The sequence below is a fragment of the Schistocerca americana genome, chromosome 1 (genome assembly GCF_021461395.2).
Source record: "Schistocerca americana isolate TAMUIC-IGC-003095 chromosome 1, iqSchAmer2.1, whole genome shotgun sequence".
Lineage (NCBI taxonomy): Eukaryota > Metazoa > Arthropoda > Insecta > Orthoptera > Acrididae > Schistocerca > Schistocerca americana.
This window is the reverse complement of record NC_060119.1, coordinates 117,001,308-117,021,320: the sequence shown is the minus strand read 5'-3', so window position 1 is coordinate 117,021,320 and position 20,013 is coordinate 117,001,308. Positions and strand designations below refer to the sequence as shown.

The window sequence follows — 20,013 nt, the reverse complement described above, 5'->3', positions numbered from 1 at the left end:
TGTAACTCCCACCTGATCTCTGCACAAGTTGCAAATTCGCATCCGCTGCCTGTATTTTAATCCTACCTTCAGAGGTTCAAAGAGAATATGCCAGTCAACAGTATCAAAAACATTTTCTACTTCTACAAATGCTATAAACGTAAGTTTGTCTTTCCTTATACCTATCTCGTAAAGTAAATCGTAGGATCAGTATCGCTTCTCGTCTTCCTACATTTCTCCGAATTCCAAATTGACATCCCAGAGATCGGATTCTAACAGTCTTTCCATACTTCCGTAAAGAAGTCCTGTTACTATTTTGCAACCATGTCTTATTAAACAGATAGTTCGGTAATTCCACACATAACGGCATCTACTTTCTCTGGAATTACATTATTCCTGAAGTCTAAGGGTATTTCGCCTGACTCATACAACTTGCGCACAAGATGGAACGATTTTGTCATGGCTGGCTCTCCCAAGGCCATCAGTAGTTCCGATGGAATGTCGTCTACTCGCAGGGCTTTGTTTCGACTTAGGTCTTTCAGTGCTCTGTCAAATTCATCACGCAGTGTCATATCGCCAATCTCATCCTCATCTACGTCCTCTTTCCTTTCTATAAAATCGCTTTCATCTCCCTTGCGTAGACCCTCTATATACTTTGATGTGTTGGTAAATGTGCCAACACCTTGTAGATAGAGGAGGCCGAAATGGAAGCTATCTAACGCAGACGGGCGTGAATTCTGGAACAGGATAAGTAGTGAATTCTAATAAGAAAAGTATGCAGCTCCTCAAATACTTAACTTTATTCCATGTTGTGGTACATCGCTGTTGATAATACAAATAAGACTCTCTTCAGATACGGTTAATGGCGCCTTGCTAGGTCGTAGCCATGGAGTTAGCTGAAGGCTATTCTAACAGTCTCTCGGCAAATGAGAGAAAGGCTTCGTCAGTGTAGTCGCTAGCAAAGTCGTCGTACAACTGGGGCGAGTGCTAGCCCGTATCTCGAGACCTGCCTTGAGGTGGCGCTCGGTCTGCGATCACACAGTGGCGACACGCGGGTCCGACATGTATTAAATGGACCGCGGCCGATTTAAGCTACCACCTAGCAAGTGTGGTGTCTGGCGGTGACACCACATTCCTCCCCCGCAAATCGGCGAACGGTCGTATTATAAGGCTTCCGCCCGCCGTGGGGAGGACCCCATGTTGACGTATGCGATGAGGTGGGGAGTCTAACAACAGGCGAGGCTGTGCCACCCGCACCCGGCCATTCGGTCCGAGGGGAGCTAGGAAACGCCTGAAAACCTGGTCCAGGCTGCACGTGAACATGAAGTGTATGCGCCCGTAAAGAGTCAGGAGGGGCAGAAGGGTCGACCTCCATTGCGTCGGGGTAGCCGACGCGCGATGACGCCATGTGGTCCGGAGCGGGCAAGAGTTCCATGGCGGAGGACAGCTGGTCACTGGAAGCGATCGGCGGCGCGTGACCCAGGGAGGCGCTTGGCGGCTGCAGCGAAGCGTCGAATGCGGGCGGCGCCGGCGGGAGAACAGGCGGCGGCGGTGGCGGCTGCGGCGGCGCGTCGCCATGGGGCAAAATGGAAGGCATCGTCGGTAACACCTGGGGATGAGGCGAGCCAATAGATGGGTCCCCAGGGCGCTGACCGGACGGCACCGTCGCTGAAAGCAGACGGATAGCGGCAGAACCCGTACGACGACAGAGGCGCAGCTGATTGAGATGCCGACGCACCTCACCAGAGGCCCCCAAAACCAAATACATCGCGCGGCCGAGGCAGCGAAGAATGCGCCCTGCGAGCCAACGCCGTGAACCGCGATAGTTGCCATAAAATACAACGTCGCCTGGAGCAAAAGCAGGAGTCTGCCGCTGCACAGGAACCTGATGAGGCGGGTGCAGCAAAGACATCAAGGTTCGATGAGGACGACCGTGGAGCAACTCAGCCGGCGAGCGACCATCTCGGGGCTGAGAGCGATACGAAGACAAAAAGAGCAACAAGGCGTCCTCCCGAGAATGCGACTCTTTCAACTTCAACATCTGTGACTTGAAAGTCCGGACCAATCGTTCAGCGGCACCGTTTGACTGAGGCGAAAACGGTGCGGATGTCAGATGTTGAATACCATTGGCCTGGCAGAAGGACTGAAATTCTGCAGATGTGAATTGTGGGCCATTGTCGGAAACAATAGTCTGCGGAAGACCTTCAATGCAAAAGATAGCAGACAACGCTTGGATGGTGGCGGAGGACGTCGTGGAAGACATCCGGACAACAAAAGGAAAATTACTGAAGGCATCTACCAGAACCAGCCATCGAGCATTCCAGAATGGACCAGCAAAATCGATGTGCAAGCGTTGCCAAGGGGAAGTGGCTTTTGGCCATGCAAAGACTTTCCGCGGCGGTGTGGATTGTTGTTCGGCACACGCCATGCAAGAAGAACACATATTCGTAATCGCAGCATCGATTCCGAACCAAGTACAGTGCTGACGAACAAGTTGTTTCGTTCTCACTATACCCCAATGTCCTTGGTGAAGAAGCCGTAAAACAGAGGACTGTAACGAACGTGGGACCACGACTCTGGAATGATCATTATCAGAACGCAACAACAAAACACCACGTCATACAAAAAGTCTCTCCTTGTGAGCAAAAAATCGGCGATCCTCGATCCGAGACTTTGACAAAGGCCATTGCGTAGCAACAAAACGCAAAACGGTAGCAAGGACAGGGTCAGCAGCTGTGGCTGTAGCTACACGACGAAAATCAATCGGAAACGATTCGACCACTTCATCAGTTTCTGCATCAATGAGCATGCATGCAAGTTCGGAAGAATCGAATGCTCTATCCTCAGCAACAGACAAACGGGACAACGCATCGGCGTTTCCGTGCTTAGCAGTGGACCGATACAAGATATCGTAGCGGTACTGCGAGAGGAAAATAGACCAGTGAATGAATTTCTGCGCTGTACGCGGAGGTACAGGCTTGTTCGGATGAAAAAGCGATGTCAAAGGTTAGTGGTCTGTGATGATGGTAAAGTGACGACCATACAAGAGATCATGGAACTTTGTAACACCAAAGACGAGAGCCAAAGCTTCTTTCTCTATCTGTGAGTAATTTCTTTGCGCAGACGAGAGCAATTTGGACGCAAAGGCAATAGGGCGATCATGCGAGCCAACGTTGTGCGCAAGCACAGCACCGATCCCGAAATCCGATGCATCTACCATCAACAAAAGGGGTTTCTGGGGATCGAATGGCGTAAGACAAGTATTTGAAAGCAACACCGATTTCAACTGGCGAAAGGCGCGTTCGCATTCCGTTGTCCAGAGAAACGGAACACCTGTACGGCGTAAGCGATGAAGCGGAGCTAAAATGGAAGAGGCATTGCGCACTTTGTGATGCTAAATCGTGTGATGTTCTTGCGACCTCAACACGCAATGCGTGAGGAACATTGCGCGCTCTGAAAAACTTCGGTTGCGCGTTGACTTTCAGTTCCAAATATGCTTCATAGTTCTTAGCGCAACCAAGGCCCGGCGCAGAAATGTCTGCAAATTCTTCACACAGACTAGAAACACTGTCTGAAGGCACAGTCTGATTCACTGATAGGACCTGGTTTACAATAGACAAGTTAAACAACTGAAATAAATCTAAACCAAACAAGTTCACTGAAGTAGAAGAACGAAGAACGTAAAATGACACAAGTTTTGTTTGTCCCTTGTATGTTGCAAGAAGAGTGCACTGTCCTAACACAGGGATCTGCTGTCCTGAATAACTTTTTAACTGAACATTTGCGGCACGCAACGGAGGTTTGCCCAGTTGTTTGTACGTGTCGTGATTGAGCAATGAAACTGCAGCTCCGGTATCGAGCTGGAATGGTATGACCTTGCCATTAAAGTCCAAATCTACAAAAAGTGTATTGTCCTGCTGGCGACAAGAGCGACTGTTTTGTGCAATTTGAACAGACACTTGTACAGAATCACTTGCGAATCGACGCGATTTCCGGCGACGTCGACGCACAGTATTTGTGGGACGAACACAATCACTGTTAGAGAAAGTGCCACTGGACAAAGTGGAATTAATTACATGAATGTCCATGGGCGAAGGTCCACGAGCCTGAGTGTCCTTGGTTCGATTCCGGCGCGAAGCAAAGGGCCTGGAATGATTAAGAGTGTCTGATCTGAGCCTTTTCTGGCAAACACTTTGAACATGTCCTTCCTTATTACAGAAAAAGCAAATAGCTTGGCGTGAAGGGCAATTTGCACGCGAATGTCTAGTAGCACACCACGGGCATGATTTCACTGCATTTGTGTGCTGGCGCGGCACACCTGGTTTAGAGCGTGGCGGCAGCTGCATTGGTGTGCGCGAGGGCAGTTGACCGGGCCGCGCAGCGCGCCCGGCAGGCCGGTTAATGTTACACACGGCTGGCGAAGTTGCAAATGAGTCCTGAGCACAGTCAAGTGTGTCTTGCCTAACCAATATGTCTATCACTTGTTGAAGGGAGGGATTAACTAGTTTCAAAATTTGCTCCCGTATGCGAACATCAGAAACGTTCTGTGCAATTGCATCACGCACCATAGTATCTGAATAAGGAAGGCCACAGTCACATTCAAACGCACAATCCCTAGTAAGGCCTTGCAAAGTTGCAACCCACTCCCGATTAGTTTGACCGGCCGTACGTTTTGTACGAAAGAAAGTATACCTCTTTGCAACTACATTAACTGTTTCTTTGAAATAGGCGTCCAATGCCGACAAAATTTCTTCGTAGGACAGAGTTGCGACGTCGCGTCGGGGAAACAATTTCACTATCACACGGTACGTTTGCACCCCTACACACGACAATAAATGAGGCTGCCGCTCGTTACCTTGAATTCTGTAGGCGGCGAGATGAAATCCAAACTGGCGTGACCATTCCGTCCAGGATTCGTGCGCCGGGTCGTAGTGCCTAAAAGGCAGTGCAACTGCGAGTTGTGGCTGCGGTAGCGGTGAAGCGGCGGCTGCCGCATCGTGTTGCAGTGCACGTTGACGCTGGACGAGCTGTCCAAGGGCATCCAATAACGCCTGCGTCTGGTGATTCTGCAAGCGATAAAATTCAGGCAGTACATCTGGCGAAGCCATGACACAAGTAAATCAGTGCAAGTTACTATCAAAATGACTGCAACGTGGGCACGTCACCAATACTCGGCGCCAATGATGTGTTGGTAAATGTGCCGACACCTTGTAGATAGAGGAGGCCGAAATGGAAGCTATCTAATGCAGACGGGCGTGAATTCTAGAACAGGATAAGTAGTGAATTCTAATAAGAAAAGTATGCAGCTCCTCAAATACTTAACTTTATTCCATGTTGTGGTACATCGCTGTTGATAATACAAATAAGACTCTCTTCAGATACGGTTAATGGCGCCTTGCTAGGTCATAGCCATGGAGTTAGCTGAAGGCTATTCTAACAGTCTCTCGGCAAATGAGAGAAAGGCTTCGTCAGTGTAGTCACTAGCAAAGTCGTCGTACAACTGGGGCGAGTGCTAGCCCATATCTCGAGACCTGCCTTGAGGTGGCGCTCGGTCTGCGATCACACAGTGGCGACACGCGGGTCCGACATGTACTAAATGGACCGCGGCCGATTTAAGCTACCACCTAGCAAGTGTGGTGTCTGGCGGTGACACCACATACTTCTTTCAGCTTTCAGCTTTCACTTTTTTTGTTTTGGACTGGTTTTCCTTTTGAGGTCTTGACGTTCATGCAGCTGCTTCTCTTCTCTCCGAAGGCCTCTTTCATTTTTCTGTTGGCGATCCTGTCTTTCCCCTAGCGAAATATGCTCCTAAGTCCTTACATTTGTCCTCTAGCCGTTCGTGTTTAGCCATTTTGTACTTCCTGCCAGCCTTATTCTTTAGATGTTTGTATTCCCTTTAATATGTTTCATTTGCTCCATTTTTAAATTTTTTCGTTTCACCAATTATCTCTTGTGTTATCCAACGATTTCTGCTAGGCCTTGTCCTTTTACCTATTGGATCCTATGTTGCCTTTACTATTTCATGTCTTGAAGCTACCCATTCGTCTTCTACTGTCTTCCTTTCCCCTGTTATAGTCATCCGTTGCGTAATGCTCCCTCTGAAATTTCAACAACTTCAGATTCTGTTAACCTATACAAGTCCGTTCTCCTTAATTTCGTACCTTTTTACTATTTCCTCAGCTTTAATCTACAGTTCACAACCAATCCATTGTGTACAGAGTCCACATATACTCCTGCAAATGTCTTACAATTTAAAATCTGGTTCCGAAACCTCTGTCTTACCTTTATATAATCAAACTGAAACCTTCTTGTGTCTCCATGTCTGTTTCACATATACATCCCTCTTTCATGATTCTTAAACGATCTGCCATGATTAAATCATGCTCTGTGCAGAGTTCTAGTAGACAGTTTGCTCTTTTGTTCGTTTCTCCCAGTCCACATTCAAATATTATTTTTCCTTCCCTTCATTTTCCTCTACTATCGAATTCCACTCCTGCATCACAATTAAATTTTCGTCTCCCTTAACTAACTTATTAATTTCTTTTATCTGGTCAAACATTTCTTCAATCGTTTCATCACCTCGTACGTGGAAGGAAATAGAAATTTGGATCAGTTTTAACTTATGCATCGAAACTAAAAGTTCACCTTAGCACCAGTTGTAAGTTGCAGGTTATTTGGTTTCCTGAATATGCCTCCCTGGTACAACTAGCTCGCTTGCCCGTCGTGTATTACTCAGCGTGGTTCATGGCGAGATGGTGATAACACAGCAACAAACGGCATACTGAGCTCTCCATTTCAAAAAGTGCAATTCAGTTACAATCGTGCGGAATAATTTTTAGCAGGGTGTACAGCACTGCATCTACTGTGCAAGTGGCCTATGGATCTCACATCACTCCATTGGTCCACAAGGCCGCCTGATGTCAGCGCTTGTAAATTTTTCGTTGGGTTTGTGTAACTAAGTGTATGTGCCTCCACTTGCAACAACTTTGAGCGACTGCAAGGCTGCATAACAACAGACATCAACTTAATAACTCTAGCCACGCTACAAAGATACAGAAAGACTTTAGCTACTTTCTGGATGTTTGTTGAGCGCCTCATTGAGAGCACATAAAATATTTCTGAAAGGTAAATGAAATGTCTGATCCTGAACCTAACAGCAAAAAGTATCCCAAGGTCATATTTGCATGCATGTGAAAGATATTTAGTAAAATTAGCGCTAATTTTTACAATGAAACGTTTTAGTCCTGTATGTAAATTGAAATTTACGACGTGTTTTGGTATACGTTTAGGTGCAAGATATAATTTTATGAAATCGTTTGAGTCCTTTTGAAACATCATATATATCTGTTATGCCCACTATTTCGAATCTTAATGCAGTACTTGCAGAGAAAAAAGTGCAGAAAATGTTGGGACAAAATAGAACACTATTCGACTAGACACATATAATCTATGACAAAAACATTTATCAGCATGTGTTCGAAACAACATTCATGAAGCAGTGGAATGTAACAGAGAACAGTTAGTCTGACATCTCCCTGACAACTGCACTCATAAAATGTTTTGAAAGTGTTTTTATTATGTATTTTGTCTTCTCTTTGGTACAAATGTTTGATATGACTTTAAGCTAACTTCTCAATGAGTAAGAGATTTAAAATTTTGTATGTAGCTCAGAACTGGATGGCAACATAGTATTAACCAGCTTTCTTGTAGGTCGTTTTGGCAGGGGTAGAGATTGGGGTGTTTTAATTTGGTTACATCTGACATCTAGGCTGCCCTGCATGACTGTCATGTTCTGTGAGTAGTATCGGAATGTGCTTCAGGAAGTATATGACCAGAGAGTGTCGTGTGAGCAGGGACAGAGATGAACAATGGCAGAGAGGAGGGGGAAATGAACAGGTGGGGGTGGAAAGATGAGATGGATAGAGAGATACAGGAAGAGGGAGTGATGGAGAGAGAGATGAGGAAGACAGAGAGAAGGATGAGAGAACAGACAAGAGAGGGTGGAGGAGATGTGCAGAGAGAGGTGATGGGAGAGGTGTTCAGGACGAGGGGGTGGGGGCAAAGAAAAGAGATGGAGAGAGGTGTGAAGTGGGAAATGATCAGAGAGAAGGATAGGAGGCAATGAAAAAAGAGAGGGGAGGAAATGAACAGAGAGTGAGAAAGGCGGATACAGTAATATTGAGGGGGAGGGGAGAGGAGATGGGAGGATAGTGGGATATGAGGAGATGGACAAAGAGAGGGGGCAGATGAACAGAGGGAAGGGAGAAGCAGATGGACAGAGAAAGGGCAAAGGAGTATGTGGAGAAAGAGAGAGGGCAGGGAGAGAATGATAGAGAGTGGAAGGAGGGGCAGATGGCCAAAGAGGGAGGGGAGGAGGAAATGTGTGTGAGGAGGAGATGGGGTGACAGGGAGGAGAAAGAGATATATGTAGAGAGAAGGGAAGAGATGGACACAGGGAGGTGGTGGAGAAGGCGATGGACAGAGAAAGAGAGGAGGGAGAGATGGCCAGAGAGAAAGGAAGAAGACGACGGACAAAGAGAAAGCGAAAAATGTGGGAAGTAAAAGATGAACAGAGAGGAGAGGAGGAGATGGACAGAGAGGGCAGGAAAGAAAGGAGAGAGCGTCAGAGAGAGAGAGAGAGGGGCGCGATGTGACACACACATTCAAGTGAAAAGCAACTGGTATAAAATAGTATTGAAATAAAAATCTTACAAATATAAAATTAATTTTGCTTGCTTCTTTATTTTATTTCTACAAAACTAGCAACCAAGCAAACTGACATATTATTAGAAGAAAACTACACCACTAGTCTATTTCAGATATTTTGCTGTGAACACATAGTGTGTAGTGAGGCGATGACTCTGTTGTAGAAATAATTCAGAAGCCAAGGTCTCTTAAATACTGTTTACTGGATAACCGGTTTCAACACATTAAAGGTGCCAACATCGGATCTGAATGTAGCTTAACATTTTTTATGCAAGTGGTTTATAAATGTTATTCTACATGCAGATCCGATGATGGCACCTTTAGTGTGTTGAAACCGGTTATCCAGTAAACAGTATTTAAGCGATCTTGACTTTTGAATTATTTCTATTTCAGATACGATCAAGTGAAGAGACACTGAAATAAACCTGTAATTTAACACAATCTCCTCAAAATGTTTCAAATCCACTGAGAAATCAACACACATAAGTCTAAATAGCAGAAAATAATTAATTAAATGAAAATAAATTTATAATACACGTTGTTTGAAAATGAATATCCAAATTTTAAGGTTTTGTATCATATATTCCGCTTTGATTGTAAATAATACGTCAAATGAAAGAGCGTCTCGAACACTTTTCCTTAGGAGTGTTCAATATGAGCACCATTCACCACATGGCTCACATAGAGTCGATACGTGCCGTCTTAGCAAACGAAATGTTACCTCATGACGATGAAGATTTTTTGGAACGTGTCGTCTTTAGTGATGAATCGACACTTCGTCTCAGTGGAAGTGTGAACACACGTGATGTGGTCTTCTGGTAGTCAGCAAATCCCAACGATATTGTACAGTTCTAATCGTATTTCTTTGTGCCTTGTCCTGGCGAAAAATTTTTGGGCTTTTCCTTTTCAAAGCAGTGTAACTTGTTTGAAAATTAATATCCAAATTTTAAGGTTTTGTGTCATATATTCCGCTTTGATTGTAAATAATACATCAAATGAAAGAGCGTCTCGAACACTTTTCCTTAGAAGTGTTCAATATGAGCACCATTCACCACATAGCTCACATAGAGTCGATACGTGCCGACTTAGCAAACGAAATGTTACCTCATGACGATGAAGATTTTTTGAACGTGTCGTCTTTAGTGATGAATCGACACTTCGTCTCAGTGGAAGTGTGAACACACGTGATGTGGTCTTCTGGTAGTCAGCAAATCCCAACGATATTGTACAGTTCTAATCGTATTTCTTTGTGCCATGTCCTGGCGAAAAATTTTTGGGCTTTTCATTTTCAAAGCAGTGTAACTGCCGTTTGTATTCTTGAGGTGCTAGAACTATGGCTCCCTCAACTGGAGGAAGCTGATCCCCAGATCTTTATTTGATAGCAAGACGGTATGCCGCCGCATTAGCATAACGTCAGTGCCCTGTTGGTTAAAGGACGTTGTAGCCGACTACGGGACTGTCTGCAAGAGGCTGGATGACAGAACTCGTTTTGCATTGGTCCACGTTCACCAGATTTGACGCTATGCCATTCTAGCTTTGGGAATTCATAAAGGATCATGTGTATGTGCCTCCGCTGTCAGCTGATCTACCCGAGTTAAGAAATAGTATTGAAGCACGTGTTGCACCAATTACTCCGGACACACAGATCAAGGTTTGGGAAGATCTCGCCTATCGACTCGATGTATGCTGTGTGACGAAGGGTCCTCACACTGAACACTAAAACAAACTGTTTCGTTGCTCTTTCGTTTGATGTATTATTTGCAATCGTAATTTGTCTTTAATAAATACTACAAAGCCTTAAGACCCGGATATTCGATTTGAAACACTCTGTATAACAAGATTTAAATCGGACGAAGAAGGATACCATATTTCTCCTTGCCGCATACTGCTTCCTAACCCCGCGAAAATAGCCCTGAAAATTTGTTTATGTGAATTTTTGACAGCTACGAAAATACTTACAAGATTTAAAACGACAAACGTGGGATGCATGCAATAGATGATAGTCGGGAGATGAACTACTCATGCATCAGTTATGTGCTGTATGTACTCCACGTTTTTGTATGAAATTTGGAAAGTTTTTCATTGCAGTTACCAATTCATAATCACACATTTTCATTACTGTCTGTGTAGGATTCGGAATCTGTATGGGGCTAGGGAAAATTATTTTATGATTTTTAATCCGACTGAAAAACGTGCTATATTAAAAAAATATTTTTATTTAATTATTTATTTTGCAATACGGCAGGCCCTCTGGCCTGTTCATAGACTTATTAAGGGCCACCAAACAAACCTATCTCGCATTTCTAAAATCTGAATATGTAGAAATGCAAATTAATCTCATTTCGCAACCATACTACTCTGAAATACAAAGAAGGCAATCAGATGCTATGTACCGGCATGTACATGGTTGGGAGTAGGATGCATGCATATCAAAATTCTGTTCATTTCACGCTGGAGACGAGCGGTAACTTGTAGGCAGAGTGAAGGCCAGGATGCGGGAATAACATCCGGTAACTGGGCATTATGACGGAGTCCCTTTCTGTAGCTAGTGGCTTCTTCTCTCGATTTCGGGTAACAGGAAGTCTATACGAATTTTGTTTCAAATCCATAGTTAGTGAAAGCTTTCTTAATCGACCACGATTGGCCGAGTTCTGACACAGCGGAGAAGTCGCACACTGGGTGCTGGCGGGAAGATAATTTGAGTAGTTGTTGGTTCCTGGCCGCCGAAGGAGTCGGTCGCGTACCCTGCTGCCCTTGCTTCAGAGTACTTTCATTCGCAGCTTCATTTGTCCGAACATCTAGACAAACAGAGTCTTGCGCAGTTCCGGCCTGTAGAGTTTCAGTTGATTTTTCAGCCGCCCAGAATTCAAGGTGAGGAGGTTTCTCAGCGATTGCATCAGTTGAAACACTTTGCCTCTTTAATTGATATCGAGGCACTGCATCCGATTACCCTCTTGTTTAGCGATTTTATACATTTCATCTGTTGTCTTTGCTCCCCCTTCCTATAGTAAAGAAGCATACTAGATTCCTTGCAGTGTCACTTGTACAAGGTCTTGCAAACACCTCTATCAGATAAGGACTGTTTACATGTTTTGTTTCCGTTCATATACTTGATTGTTCCTTGTACAAATTCATGATCAATTCTGTGTTTCATTAAAAGAAAAAAATTCTGTTGTAATATTTTTTATGATGACATTTATCTGTTAAACATTCAGACTCACCAGAATCCTTTCCCATCACCATTTTTGGAAGGGAAGTTTGAGAATTTAATTTAGTGAACAAATTATTTGAAAGGCTAAACACCCCATGTAGGATTTATATCATGATCATTATAAGACTGCGTTACACACCATGTGATGATTCAATATAAACCCACTTGGGTGTGATTTACATAACATCGGGATTCTGCCCTCTGACTTGCATATTGTGACTGGGCTATTCTTACTTTTCTTATGTTTCAGATGGTGAGAGATCTCTTAATTTACGCAAATTCATATATTACATTTTATTTATCAAACAACAAGTAATGAAGTCACACGTTCTGGCGCGCATTCACCACCCCAGTAGACAATCAAGCAGAGGATCGCCCGCCGGAGCGACGACAGCCACATAAAAGAGCCCATCCAAATGTGGTGCCGTGTGCAGACGACACGTCTAGCGTCCTTTGGCCGTACAGACTGATCAGTATTTTCTAATGACGTCACCTGCCTGCTACAGCACGTAGGATGGCTTGTCAATAGTCAGGGCTGGTAGCTACAAGAGCCAGAAATATTACGCCAGCTACGTACAGATTAAGTTTTACCACACTAACCATCTAGGCTACGGATGCTGTAATCCGGAGACGGAAGGTGAACAGATGGGTCGTTTTTAACGGAGAAATTAGTATCCGGCGATACTGTGATAATGACGCTGTTGATCATGGTACACATATATGACCTGGTGGAAAACATTTGTAACCCCTGTGTACGCAGGTGATGCAGTAGTGTACAGAGAGGTGATATACACTCAAGCTCATAAATTAAGGATAATTGCAGAATGTGGTGCCACACAACGTTGCACTACACAAATATGGCGCTAATGACATACGCACATACGGAACACACACGACACAGATCTGTAAGTGCACGCTATCCGTGACAAGTTGAGAAAACCGACCTGAAACACATGTGCTACAAAACGCCACTGTTTCCTGCGCATGTACCCCAACATCAATATGGGATATGATCACCATACACATGTACACAGGCCGCACAACGGGTTGGCATATTCTGGATCAGGTGCTCGAGCAGCTGCTGCGGTATAGCCTCCCATTCTTGTACCAGTGGCTGTCGGAGCTACTGAAGTGTCTTAGGGGTTTGAAGACGTGCAACGATACGTCGACTGAGAGCATCCCAGACGTGCTCGATGGGGTTTAGGTCTGGAGAACAGGCAGGCCACTACATTCTTCTGTTTCAGGGTACTCCTCCACGATGGCAGCTCGGTGGGGCCGTGCGTTATTATCCATCAGGAGGAAGGTGGGACCCACTGCATCCCTCACAAGGCGGACATACTGGTGCAAAATGACGTCCCGATACACCTGACCTGTTACAGTTCCTCTGTCAAAGACATGCAGGGATGTACATGTACCAATCATAATTCCACCCCACACCATCAAACCATGACCTCCATAGAGGTCCCTTTTAAGGACATTAAGGGGTTAGTATCTGGTTCCTGGTTCACGCCAAATGAAAACCCGGCGAGAATCACTATTCAGACTACACCTAGACTCGTCCGTGAACATAACCTGGGACCACTGTTCCAATGACCATGTACTGTGTTCTTGACACCAGGCCTTACAGCCTCTCCTGTGGCCAGGGATCAGTAGAATGCACCTTGCAGGTCCCCGGACGAATAAACCGTGTCTCTTAAGTCGTCTATAGACTGTGTGTCTGGAGACAACTGTTCCAGTGGCTGCGGTACGGTCCCGAGCAAGGCTACCTGCTGTATTCCGTGGCCGTCTTCGAGCACTGATGGTGAGATATCGGTCTTCTTGAGCTGTTGTACACTGTGGACGTCCATTACTGTAGCCCCTGGACACGTTTCCTGTCTGCTGGAATCGTTGCCATAACCTTGAGATCACACTTTGTGGCACGCGGAGGACCCGTCCTAAGACCTGCTGTGTTTGACCAGCCTCTAGTCGCCCTAGTATTCTACCCCTCATAACGTCATCAATATGTGTTCTTTGAGCCATTTTCAACACACCGTCATCATTAGCACGTCTGAAAACGTCTGCACATTTACTCGCTGCACTCTACTCTGACATGTATCAACACACCTCTCCATATGTGGACTGCTGCCAGCGCCACCATGCGACGACCGCAGGTCAAATGCACCGCATGGTCATACCCCGAGGTGATTTAAATCCGCAAACCGCCCACCAGAGCAATGCTTCACCATGTATCAGCATTACCCTTAATTTATGTGCATGAGTGTAGTTAGAAACATGTTTCGAAATAGAGAGAGCCTGATGCAGAGATTCGCAGATGAGTCTTTATATGCCTTACAGTAGGCCTATAGTTAATTACTTTCAGACTTTTAGGTACAATGTCGTTTAACTACGCAATCGACTGTTGGTCAACAGAACCTAGTTGTGATACTGGCGCGTCTGTGCGGGATGATTTAAGGTCAAACATCCACATGCCTTGGCAGAAGGTTACGGATTACTCCTCGTTTCAGATCTCGAGGAGAGGACAGGAAGGTGGAGGTGACGTCGGTGGGCGCCACAATTTTTGCACCTTTGCAGAGGAAGATTTTAGGCTCCTTCGAGGCAAATTTCAAACTTTCGTGTCGCACTAGGAAGCAGTTGCAGTGATTCTTTGATATTGTTGCGCAGCGTATTTAGGCGCCATTGGAATGCGTAGTGTCATTGGTCGCCATTTTGGAATCGCGTTTCTCTTGCATTTTGGGACTTGTTATGGCGTCATTGGTATCGAAGACTTTAGTTTATCCCAGTTGTATGTAGAGATATACTAGAGAAAGAATGGCAGAGAAAGATCTTATCAGCCAAACCTCCAATACATTTGTCTACATCTCCATCTACATCCATACTCCGCAAGCCCCCTGACGGTGTGTAGCGGAGGGTACCTTGAGTACCTCTATTGGTTCTCCCTTCTATTCCAGTCTCGTATTGTTCGTGGAAAGAAGGATTGTCGGTATGCTTCTGTGTGGGCTCTAATCTGTCTGATTTTATCCTCATGGTCTCTGTGGTGTCACCGCCAGACACCACACTTGCTAGGTGGTAGCTTTTAAATCGGCCGCGGTCCATTAGTATACGTCGGACCCGCGTGTCGCCACTGTCAGTAATTGCAGACCGAGCGCCACCACACGGCAGGTCTAGAGACGTCCTGGCACTCGCCCCAGTTGTACAGCCGACTTTGCTAGCGATGCTACACTGACGAAGACTCTCTCATTTGCCGAGAAGATAGTTAGCATAGCCTTCAGCTAAGTCTATTGCTACGACCTAGCAAGGCGCCATCACCATGTTTTATTGAGATGATAATACTGTATCAACAAGACCAATGTTCACCAATTGTGGATTAAAGTTAAGTTTTCCAGCAGCTACGTACTTTTCTTTATAGGATTCATTACGTATCCTGTTTCAGACCTCACGCCAGCCGGCGTGAGTTTAAGCGCGTGCCTTTCGGCTTCCTCTCATTGTGTCTAGGCTGTCTTGTCTAGATACAACAGTCTCTTCGCGAGATATACGTAGGAGGGAGCAATATACCGCTTCCTCGGTGAAGGTGTGTTCTCGAAACCAACAAAAGCCCTTACCGAGCTACTGAGCGTCTCTCTTGCAGAGTCTTCCACTGGAGTTCATCTCCGTAACGCTTTCGCGATTACTAAATGATCCTGTAGCGAAGCGCACTGCTCTCCGTTGGATCTTCTCTATCTCTTCCATCAACCCTATCTGGTGCGGATCCCACACCGGTGAGCAGTATTCAAGTAGTGGGCCAACAACTGTACTCTAACCTACATCCTTTGTTTTCAGATGGCATTTTCTTAGGATTCTTCCAATGATTCTCAGTCTGGCATCTGCTTTACCGACGATTAATTTTATATGGTCATTCCATTTTAAATCACTCCTAATGCGTACTCCCAAATAATTTGTGGAATTAACTGCTTCCAGTTGCTGACCTGCTATATTGTAGCTAAATGATAAAAGATCTTTCTTCCTATGTATTCGCAGCACATTACACTTGTCTACATTGAGATTCAGTTGCCATTCCCTGCACCATGCGTCAGTTCGTTGCAGGTCCTCCTGCATTTCAGTACAATTTTCCATTGTTACAACCTACTATATACTATAGTATCATCCGCAAAAAGCCTCAGTGAACTTTCGACGTTATCCACACGGTCATTTATATACATATTGTGAATAGCAACGGTCCTACGACACTCCCCTGCGGCACTCCTGAAATCATTCTTACTTCGGAAGACTTCTCTCCATTGAGAATGACATGCTGCGTCCTGTTATCTAGGAACTCTTCAATCCAATCACACAATTGGTCTGATAGTCCATATGCTCTTACTTTGTTCATTAAACGACTGTGGGGAGCTGTATCAAACGCGTTGTCGAAGTCAAGAAACACGACATCTACCTGGGAACCCGTGTTTATGGCCCTCTGATTCTCGTGGACGAATAGCGTGAGCTGGGTTTCACACGATCGTCTTTTTCGAAACCCATGCTGATTCCTACAGAGTAGATTTCTAGTCTCCAGAAAAGTCATTATACTCGAACATAATACATGTTCCAAAATTCTACAACTGTTCGACGTTAGAGATATAGGTCTACAGCTCTGCACATTTGTTCGACGTCCGTTCTTGAAAACGGGGATGACCTGTGCCCTTTTCCAATTCTTTGGAATGCTACGCTCTTCGAGAGACCTACGGTACACCGCGGCAAGAAGGGGGGCAACTTCCTTCGCGTACTCTGTGTAAAATCGCACTGGTATCCCATCAGGTCCAGCGGCCTTTCCTCTTTTGAGCGATTTTAATTGTTTCTCTATTCCTCTGTCGTCTGTTTCGATGTCTACCATTTTGTCATCTGTGCGACAATCTAGAGAAGGAACTACAGTGCAGTCTTCCTCTGTGAAACAGCTTTGGAAAAAGACATTTAGTATTTCGGCCTTTAGTCTGTCATCCTCTGTTTGAGTACCAATTTGGTCACAGAGTGTCTGGACATTTAGTTTTGATCCACCTACCGCTTTGACATAAGACCAAAATTTCTTAGGTTTTTCTGCCAAGTCAGTATACAGAATTTTACTTTCGAATTCATTGAACACCTCTCGCATAGCCCTCCTCACACTACATTTTGGTACTTGTTATGACGTCACTGGTATCGAAGACCGTAGTTTATCCCAGTTGTATGTAGAGGTATACTAGAGAAAGAATGGCAGAGAAAGATCTTATCAGCCAAACCTCCAAAACATTTGTCTGAAGTGTTTGGAAAGAGAACGGTAACACTAGATCAGGACAGCTGGATGGTGATGGACCTCAGCTCCCCACATGAGTAGGGTGTCAGTAGGCAGGGAGAGGGAGAGACGGACAGTCCCGCTTACGTCCAGAGACGCGACGGCCCGGTGAAGTCGACGTAGCCCAGCCGCTTGGCGCTCATGATGAGCGCGGGCACGCCCAGGTCCGCGGAGCCGTTGTGCAGCAGGCCCACCACGCCGTCCGTCGTGAAGCCGAACGAGGGCGTCGCCATGAGCACCAGCCTGCGCAAGCGTGTGCGCACCAGCGTGAGCGCGGGCCGCCGGCTCGGCACTGCGTTGCGGGTAGCGTCAGCCGTCGTAAAGGGGTTGAGCGCTTACCGGAAGTTGTACATGTGCGACAGCGTCGTGCACACCGACCATCCGTACCGAGTGATCGTGTCCAAGTGCTTGTCGTTCACGTTCCTCAGACGGTCGCCGAGGTGGTCCAAGGGAGTGTTCACGACCTGCTCAAATAATAAACGCAGTACAGTTGTGCAAGCATGTGTAGGCTGCCGAAACTCATATCTACGAGGAGCGATTGAAAAGTCCGTGCAAAAATAAATACTACTTACGCGTTTTTATTTTTCGACCTAGTCTCCCTTTAGACTCATACACTTCGTCCAACGCTGTTCTAATTTGCTGATCCCTTCCGAATAATAGGAATTGTCCAAGTCTGCAAAATAGCTATTAGTTGCTGCAATCACCTCCTCATTTGAATAAAATCCTTGTCCCGCCAGCTATTTCTTCATATTTGGAACAAATAGTAGTCCGAGGTAGCCAAGTCTGGAGAATAGGGGGGGATTTGAAACGAGTTTGAATCCTATTTCCATTATTTTTGCGACCTCAACTGCTGAGGTGTGTGCTGGCGCATTGTCGTGATGCAAAAGGACTTTTTTGCGGTCCAGTCGCCAGCGTTTTTCTCGCAGCTCGGTTATCAGATGGTCCAATAACGATGACTAATATGCACCTGTAATAGTTTTATCTTTTTCCAGGTAGTCGATGAGGATTATCCCTTGCGAATTCCAAAAGACGGTCGCCATAAACTTTCCGGCCGAAGGAATGGTCTTCGCCTTTTTTGGTGCAGATTCTCCCTCGGTAACACATTGTTCAGATTCTTCTTTAGTCTCAGGAGTATAGTAATGCATTGTCCGCCCCCAGTAGCTGAATGATCAGCGTGACGGATTGTCAATCCTCTGGGCCCAGATTCGATTCCCAGCTGGGTCGGGGAATTTTCTCCAACGAGGGACTGGGTGTTGTGCTGTCCTCATCATCATCCAATCATCCTCATCGAGTGCAGGTCGCCGAAGTGGCGTCACATTGAAAGACCGGCACCCGGTGAATGGTCTGCCCGATGGAGGCCCTAGCCATACGATTAAAGAAATAAATAAGTAGTAACGTATCCATGTTTCATCCACACTGACGAAACGACACTTAAGGGCCCTCGGATTCTTCCTGAACAGCTGCAAACCATCCTTGCAACACTTCACACTATTCCGTTTTTGCTCAAGCGTGAGTAATCGCAGAACCCATCTTGCAAATAGCTTTCTCATGTTCAAATGTTTATGCAAAATATTACGTACCCGTTCATTCGAGATGCCCACAGCACTAGCTATCTCACGCACCTTAACTCTTCTGTCATCCCTCACCATATCATGGATTTTGTCAATGATTTCTGGAGTCGTAATCTCCACAGGGCGTCCAGAACGATCAGCATCACTTGTGCCCATATGGCCACTCCTAAAATTTTGAAAACACTTATAAACTGTTCTAGTCTAAGGTGAAGAGTCACCGTAATGTTTATCAAGCTTCTCTTAAGTCTCCTGAGGCGTTTTGCCATTCAGAAAGTAATGTTTAATCACCACACGAAATTCTTTTTCGTCCATTTTTTGATAAGCACCCGACTTCCTTGATTCACACGAATGCCAAACACAAAGAAATAGACCAATATGGCTGAAACTTGGTGTGCGTTCTTTCCAAAGATGCTGCTAACTAAAGATAACCTCTATACGCGCCGGTGGTGCCAGCTCTCGGACTTCGCACGGACTTTTCAAACGCCCCTCGTACTTACTAGTGTAGTGAAGTTCAAGCGAAACTCCAAAGAAAAAGGCGCGTTTTTCGAGATATGGTCGTATACGCAACTAAACGAAATGCTATATGTTTCGTGGCATACCCGTTTCGTTTCTTTTATTTAAGACGCATCTTCAGTGGCCTGTAGGCTATTACAGTGAGAGCCATATAAACCTGAACAATTTAAGGAATCGTGACATTTGAACCAATAACGGGACACATTTTCAATTTTGGGAGATGACAATACGTAATTGGGAGATTAACAACACACATGCGAAGTCCTCATAGCAAATTTTGGAAATGTCCTTGTAAGGTACCCCTTAGCTTACTTTATTTCCAGTTTTGCTATTTCACTTACATGCCGTGAATGTATCAGCACTGCAGTACATACAAAGGAGCAAGCCGTAGGTTCCCACACTAGCAAGCAGAGGCAGTTGGCCATCTGTCGCTTTCAGTGCAGAAATCGCTCATGACGTCAGCAAAGAGATTCCTAGGGTAGGTACATTTGTTCTGGAGCGAATGAAGTAATCGTTATTAACAAGTATTTATTATCAAAAGTTTCCTTTTGCCTCTCCGACATTAGGAGGAGTCTACAGGTCGTAAATACTATCTTTCAGTAATTTCATGTGACGTTGTAAAAGACAATGGAATTATTGAAAAGAATGTCATTTCAAATCTTATTAAAATAGATTGGTTTATCACAAACCTTACATAATCTTACATGATTAACAGAAACTGAAAATAAAAAAAT

At 45.2% G+C, this 20,013-nt stretch overlaps 1 protein-coding gene across 1 annotated transcript in view; it reads right to left on the bottom strand.

Annotated features, from left to right (window-relative positions):
- Window positions 1–20,013, bottom strand: part of LOC124604292 (glutamate receptor ionotropic, delta-2-like) — a 130,022-nt gene that overhangs the window by 38,696 nt on the left and 71,313 nt on the right. The window contains exons 3-4 of the mRNA XM_047136469.1: window positions 17,535–17,659; window positions 17,283–17,438 (exon numbers count right to left, since the gene is read on the bottom strand). Of these exons, the coding sequence (XP_046992425.1) occupies window positions 17,283–17,438; window positions 17,535–17,659 (281 nt within the window). The remainder of the gene's footprint in view (window positions 1–17,282; window positions 17,439–17,534; window positions 17,660–20,013) is intronic.